This window comes from Esox lucius, chromosome 20 (genome assembly GCF_011004845.1).
Source record: "Esox lucius isolate fEsoLuc1 chromosome 20, fEsoLuc1.pri, whole genome shotgun sequence".
Classification (NCBI taxonomy): domain Eukaryota; kingdom Metazoa; phylum Chordata; class Actinopteri; order Esociformes; family Esocidae; genus Esox; species Esox lucius.
The window spans coordinates 33,700,594-33,708,170 of NC_047588.1; the positions used below are offsets into that span (position 1 = coordinate 33,700,594).

General features: G+C 40.0%; 1 protein-coding gene across 1 annotated transcript; it reads left to right on the plus strand.

Annotated features, from left to right (window-relative positions):
• Positions 1 to 756: 756 nt before the first annotated feature.
• Positions 757 to 3,516, plus strand: hoxa2b (homeobox A2b). Its single transcript, XM_010884533.3, has 2 exons — positions 757 to 2,070; positions 2,602 to 3,516. The coding sequence occupies exons 1-2, from the start codon at positions 1,704 to 1,706 to the stop codon at positions 3,291 to 3,293; spliced, it is 1,059 nt and encodes a 352-aa protein (XP_010882835.1). The 5' UTR covers positions 757 to 1,703; the 3' UTR covers positions 3,294 to 3,516.
• Positions 3,517 to 7,577: the final 4,061 nt, after the last annotated feature.

Below are 7,577 nucleotides of genomic sequence, written 5' to 3' on the forward strand. Positions count from 1 at the left end.
TTGTTCCCGTCTTCCTGGCCACATATGATCTAAGGGAGAGTTAGATGGTTTAAATGTGTTCTTAGGGCACCGAGCTGTCAGACCCTTTAGCGAGCAAGATTGATAGCGGGCAGGCTTTCCAGCACTCTTTGTTTGGAATATAAGCAATAAACGGCCCGGGGCCTACTACTGTTTCAAGGAGGAGGACAATATGAAAAAAACCTTCTTGGCAAAGAATTTAGATCTAATTTCTTTACTTCAACATCTACGGGATTATTGGGGATGAATGAAGACAAACCAAAACAATGGTAAATATGTTGTGTAATGCTATAGACCTATCCAAATTATTAGACCTCTGTAATATGCTGTTGATACAAAAATCAAATTAACTCGTACAAAGGGGTCATCATAAGGGGTAAAACATTTGCGTTAACTGTAGGCTGTTAACGCCTACAGAAAGTGTCACGTAGCCTATTGTGGATTACAGTCTGACCATGTTACTTTTCTTCAGTATAACGTGTTTGTGACCACTCCTCTTGTGACAACGGTGGGAAGAAACGTCCATTCGCATTTTTTGTATTTCTGATGGTATTCGTTTGGCTGCTAGATATTGATTAAGAAAATATTATGAAGAGTCTCCAAACATATCCATTTGCAAAACTGTAAGATGTCTATGGCACATGAGTGTGGAATACCACAAACATTCTAAAACATGTATTACATGATAACTTCACACAAAGTAATTTTTAGTATTAAATATGTGCACAACACAAAATACTAACAATCAAACAATTATATATGACATCCCACGGTTGTAGCATTCCTTAAAAAATATTTATGACTTCAAAACTGTGTGTAGTTTTGAATAGGTACACCTGCTAATATCAACATGTATTATTATTTTCATAATCACATTCTTGAGAGATAAAGACTGACTTTATACATGTTACATCGAAACCGTATTTCTGCGCACTGCCTCTCGCGTTTCCTCTCACCAATTTTTATCGCCTTCTCCCTCACCGGTCTCCCTCTATCTGTTTGTATGTGTGTGTTTAAGAGGGTAGGGTGTTGAAGCAGAAACAAGGAGGGAGAAGACTTCGTTCGCTACATGTCTTGTCTGTGGTCTCTCTTGCAGAGCTAGTGGCTTTGTCAGAAGTTTCTTAAGATTAACGAGTTCACTTTGACAATGACTGCGTCGTTACAGTAAGACATAAATGCCGGGCGACCAGGTAATTTGTGAGGCTTTGGATCAATGACGGAGAAAACACGCGCGCCCACACATGTACGCGCACACACACACGCACCTACATGCACGCGAACACACAAACTCACTAACAGGCTCTTAAACTGACTACTATACTATTGCTACTGAGTAAACTGCCCCAAAATGTGTAAATAAAGCAGTGTAGACCCTACCCCCAGAACGAGGCGTTACCCTCCGACTTTTTCCATCAATCACAGAGGACAGTGGCTTCTTTTGATTAAACCTCAAATTGTCATTGGGCAGAGGTAATCATGTGACAAGCAATACGGTCCAATTTCAACCTTGTCTCGGTGAACGCAATATAGTTTAATGGCATCGCAGTCCCCATACGGCGGTAATCAGTAAAATAGTTTTTTTTTTAAACACACACACAAAAAAAACATTTGTCACGATATTTCATTATTTCCTCCTCGCCCACAAAATTGCGACTGGTGACTTTTCCAAGACAAGGGGAGAGGAGATGAATTACGAATTTGAGCGAGAGAGCGGTTTTATCAATAGTCAGCCGTCGCTTGCTGAGTGTCTGACATCTTTTACCCCTGTCGGTGATGCATTTCAAAGTTCATCAATCAAGAACTCGACGCTTTCACAGTCGACACTGATTCCTCCTCCTTTTGAGCAGACCATTCCCAGCCTCAATCCGGGCAGCTACCCACGCCACAACCGGTCAAAGCAGAGTCTGAATGGAGTCTGTAGCCCTCTGCCAGCCGCATCCCTACCCCCGGAGTACCCCTGGATGAAAGAGAAGAAAGCCTCCAAGAAAAACCATCAGACAACTGCCACATCTACATCTCCAGACACTGCACCACTCTACTTCTCTCCCCAAGGTAAGAAATGATTGATTATCTATTGCCCATTCTATCAAAATGCATGTAAAGCAATGCGGTCACAAAATGATTATTTCGGCCTAACTAACTGTCATTACATGCGGAATACCAACGCCCCTAACTATTAGCAAAAGTTTCATTATTTCACATTATTTAATCTGGCCAATGTGCTCGCTGACGGGCGATGCAGTGGGAGAATGTTATTATGTGACAGTAATGAAGAGTGATAGATTCCTGCTAATGCAGGCCGACCGGCAGCTGGCATGTTCATTAATCTTCAGGCCAGTCGGCCTGGTCCACGCAGACCCATCAGATTCTGCTTCGGGCTCATAAATCGCCTCAGTGTCGTGGCTTTTCCTCTCCAGTGCTTACAAACCATTTGCACCCAACTGAACCTCTTGGCTATTTATTTATCAACCGTGTGATATACAATTTTTTGTCGTTCAGATATATGCCTGTATTTGTATTAAATAATGCAATATATTTTTGTATGGCTTAAACATTTAAATCATTTTGAATGTGATTTATCAGGGTCGCCTGAGATAGAAGAGAGTGGTGGCGGTGGTTCTCGGAGGCTGAGGACAGCATACACCAACACACAGCTACTGGAGTTGGAGAAGGAGTTTCACTTCAACAAATATCTGTGCAGACCACGGCGGGTAGAGATAGCCGCTTTACTGGACCTAACCGAGAGACAGGTGAAAGTCTGGTTCCAGAACCGGAGAATGAAGCACAAAAGGCAAACTCACTGCAAGGAGAACCAAAACTGCGAGGGTACATTTACTAGTTTGGAGGATGGTGACGAGGACAACTTTGAGCACGTTCCCACCGGCGCGCTTTTGGAGAGGGACAGCTATTCGTTTCACCAAAATACCTTAACTTCACAACAGCCTCAGAATGCTCACAATCACAATGGAGATTCCCAAAGCTTGACTGTTTCGACTTTAAACAGCAATGACAAAAATCTGAAGCATTTTCCAAACCCGTCACCCACTGTTCCCATCGGCGTGTCAACAATAGGCCCGGACTGCGCATCTGGCGCGGACAATGGCAATCCCCCAGCCCTGGACGTCTCTTTGCAGGACTTCCACGTTTTCTCATCGGATTCCTTCTCTCCAAGTTTGTCAGATTCTATAGATAGTCCAATGGGTTTATCCAGTGAAGGTTTCGATTTTTTCTCAGAAACGCTGACAACAATCGACTTGCAACATTTAAGCTATTAACTATTCTAAAAGAAGGGGAAGAGTTTTCTGTGGCCATCACAAATAATTGACTTCCGTTTTTTATTATTTTGATTTAATAGATTTATTAATAAAGGCTCAAATTAGGTAAGTTTGAAAATAATACAATTTAACCAGTTGAGTAGCATAGTTTTTTTTTTTTTTTATGCCAATGTTAGACATATAAGAGGAAACCACATTTTAAAATTTTATTTTGGTAACATATTCCGGTACAATGATGTAATAAATAGACTATTTTCTTAGAATAAAACCTATTTACAAGAGATCATCAACGTGTGCTTCCCTATTGTCCATTTGAAAATGTATTTTTATATTAGGCTAGTTTAATTTATTTGTAAAGGACACATATAAACTCAAAAAAAGAGAAATAACATAAGTCCAATATGAAATAGATCGTGTGTAATTATTTTTAGAAAAATATTGTTGCAACAGGTGACATTTTTAACGACGTCTTTTATTAAGAATAATTGCACCCAAAATTGTAGCCTACCAGATAAAAGTGAAATGGACAATGCTGAGCAAATTTTATAATCACATATACACAGACTAAATCAGAAATGAAAACTCTGCGATTATTTAAAAACATACTACGCAAGAATATGAATAGTCAAGCTTGCTTAACTTGCTTTCTCTTGGATATGCTATTTTTCCTATAACGTTGACCATATATAGCAGACTATACAGACGCGTTTAGTGAATTCGCCATACACTATGGAGTAGAACGCGACAGATAAATCACAGTAGTTTATGATTGAGGATGTGATTAAAGAGATTAATTGCCGTACATGTACAAATAAAAACAATATTTCTATTGGGGGACACAGGGAGTTCTCGGCCAAAAGCTGTAACTTTGTTGGCGTGCCACAATTAAATTTTATAGCCTATAAAATTTACAACACGGGAGGGTAAGTATATAGGCTACCAGGTCTACTCCACCTGGCTTAATTCAATCAGTTTTCCGTTAAAAGAGATTGATGCCTTTTGCTTTGTTTTACAACTTTTGTTATTCATATTTTTGTAATTTTTCATTAATTATTTTACAGTAAGCTATTGAAACGAAACAGTTGGTATTGGCTAGGTTATTATTTCCCATCTAAATCCAACTGGACAAGTTTTAAGTTAAAATATAATTTACTTGATTAGCACGTGCGAACGGGTAAATTATGACTAAATTCAGTTAAAAAGTATAAATCATTAATTTGTGTCCGATAATTTTTGGTTGAATTTTTAACTCAAACAGCATTCCAACGATTGCAAAACAACAAGCTGTAACCCGTGCCTCCCCCACCGTGGTAACGATAAAGCTACGCTCAGACAGATAGCCTAAATCTGCATCATTTCCCCAAAACCAGCTGTAACCTAGAATATAAGATATTAATGTCCATAACAAGATACGAAAGCCTTCTCTTTCTTTCAGAACACGTTGGCCCTGTTTTACAACAAGACGGGCAAACAATTATTTCCTACGCTGCTTCTTTCACGAGTCTTGCGGTTAGGGTTAGGTTTAGACTAGAGACCACCGCCATTTTCTATGAGAACCCGGCTCGGTCGGCGTGCTCTCCGATGCTCTTTCTGATCTCTAAAAACAATAAAATCCACATACATCATTAAAAAAAGTATCCACATCTGAAATAGAGGATTAAACTGAAAACATATAACACTGGATTTTTGTTGTTGTGAAAAACAAAAAGGGTCTATACGTGTGGTTATTCCTGTTACTACATGGTCGTTTAGATTTCACTTGCATCATGGATAGTGTTTAGCAGTTGGATCTACAGTTGCATTTTTGTTCTATAAACTATATAATCTAATTATAACACATCTTGGTCTTACAATCTGGTCAAACATGTCTTAAATGGCAAAACAGCAAAAAGATTGAATTGGCTAGTATGAAAATGATACATTGATTGAATTCTCTCCATTTAATTATCTCACTCAAAAGGGGACTTAAGTCTTTCCCAAATACAACCCTAAATCCTATGTAGTGAACTGTATTTGATCATTCCTGTCTGTCCTCTGCTCCGAGGCTGATTTGTCCTCAACACTGAGGGTGAAAACACAGGTGGTGAAATATCATTAGGTGACAGAAGAGGTTTGACGTTAAGTGGTAACTAATTCTGAGCAGTTTCAAAACAACACCTGAGTAGGTTAATCCCTGCATGCCCAGGAGGCAGTGAGTCCTTTCCAACCTACTCCTTCCACCTAAAACAAACTGTAAATGTAACACCTCTAGCACATTGGCCTTGCAGGCCCAATGAAAGTCAGTCTGAGGAACAGCCACTACGGTCAGGACAGTCCCAAATGGCACCCTATTCTTAGCAAAGAGCCATTTATTGACTATGGCCCCTAAAGGGTACAATCTGGGACCCAGGAATGGTCATACCTTAAACAAACTACATAATATTAATTGCAGTAGTAACAAACATAGGCATGGGTTAAAATTGCAGTGGAATTGTCTCAGAAGGGCAGGACCAACCTAATGTACACACAGTGTTTTTGAATTTGAAGATATACTATCAAATCTCAAGGTCCACCTTCCATAATGCCTGCTGGTTGGAGCTAGCCCTGAGCTATGCTTTTTGGTGTGCCATTGTTAAAATAACTTCTGTAACTCTGTTAATTCTTGCAAACACACAGAAATCTAACACACACTTATCCGTCTTGTGCCAACCAAAGCAGAAGGTAGACAGGTCATTTGTTACTGACCTGAATTTACCTAATTCTGCATCCCAAACATGGTGAGTGTAGTGCATTGTGGGAGATGATATTTGACACCATGCAGCGCTCTCCCTCTGAAGAGGTCAAAGGCCGAGCCACATCTCATCTCCCTCACCAAGCAGAAAAGAAGCTTTGTCAGGTCAGCTGGGGTTCAACTGAGAGATCCTGTGAGTTGCTCAGGTTAGGGTTAAATGTCTAGGAAGAGAATGTATGAATCCTGTCAGTTGCCCAGGTAAAGGTTAACTGGCCAGGAGGAGAATGTATGAATCCTGTCAGTTGCTCAGGTGAAAGTTAACCGAAGAAAAGGAGAATGTATGGATTCTATCAGTTTCTCAGGTAAAGGTTAAGCGAAGAGGAGGAGAATGTATGAACCCTGTCAGTTGCTCAGGTAAAGGTTGACTGTCCAGGAAGAGAATGTATGAATCCTGTCAGTTGCTCAGGTAAAGGTTGACTGTCCAGGAAGAGAATGTATGAATCCTGTCAGTTGCTCAGGTAAAGGTTGACTGTCCAGGAAGAGAATGTATGAATCCTGTCAGTTGCTCAGGTAAAGGTTGACTGTCCAGGAAGAGAATGTATGAATCTTGTCAGTTGCTCAGGTAAAGGTTAACTGTCCAGGAAGAGAACATATGGATTCTGTTAGTTGCTCAGACCTCAGGTCCTTGGTGCATTATAAACTGTCACACAGCCCCCCCACGTGCTTAATTACAAATACGCCCCAGTCTTTACACCCCCGGCCCTTTACCCTTACAGGCTTTTACCCCACACACTTCTGTACATTTGAAAGAGCGTTCGAGGTGGCTTGACAGGTGGATGGGTTGCCTTTCAACGCATATCAGGTGACACCGTTTGACACAAGGTTAAATACGCCCAATCCCATTTCAAAAAAAGCTTTGTAAAATTTAAAGAAAAACAGAATACAATGATGTGCAAATCATTTAAACCCTGTATTCAATAGAAAATAGTACAAAGACAACATATCAAATGTTGAAATGGAGAAAAGTTATTGTTTCTTGAAAAATGTATGCTCACTTTGAATTTAATGCCAGCAACACGTTTCAAAAAAGCTTGGGACAGGGGCAGCAAAAGACTGGAAAAGGTTTGAAATGCTCAAATAACCTGGTGGAATATCTCACAACTAATTAAGTGAATTGGCAACAGGTCAGTAACATGATTGTGTATAAAAATAGCATCCTAGAAAGGAGGAGTCTTTCAGAAGTAAAGATGGGGATGGGTTCACCACTCTATGAAAGACTGCGCAGTCAAATAGTGAAACAATTGAAGTATAACGTTTCTCAATGTAAAATTGCAAAGAGTTTGGGGATCTCATCATCTACGGTACATAATATCATGAAAAGATTCTGAGAATCTGGAGAAATCTCCGGACAAGGCCGAAAACCAATATTGGATGGCCGTGATCTTTGGGGCCCACTGCATTAAAAACAGGCATGATTATGTTGTAGAAATTACTGCATGGGCTCAGGAACACTTGTGAAAACCATTGTCTGCGAACACAGTATGTCGCTGCATCCACAAATGCAAATTCAAACT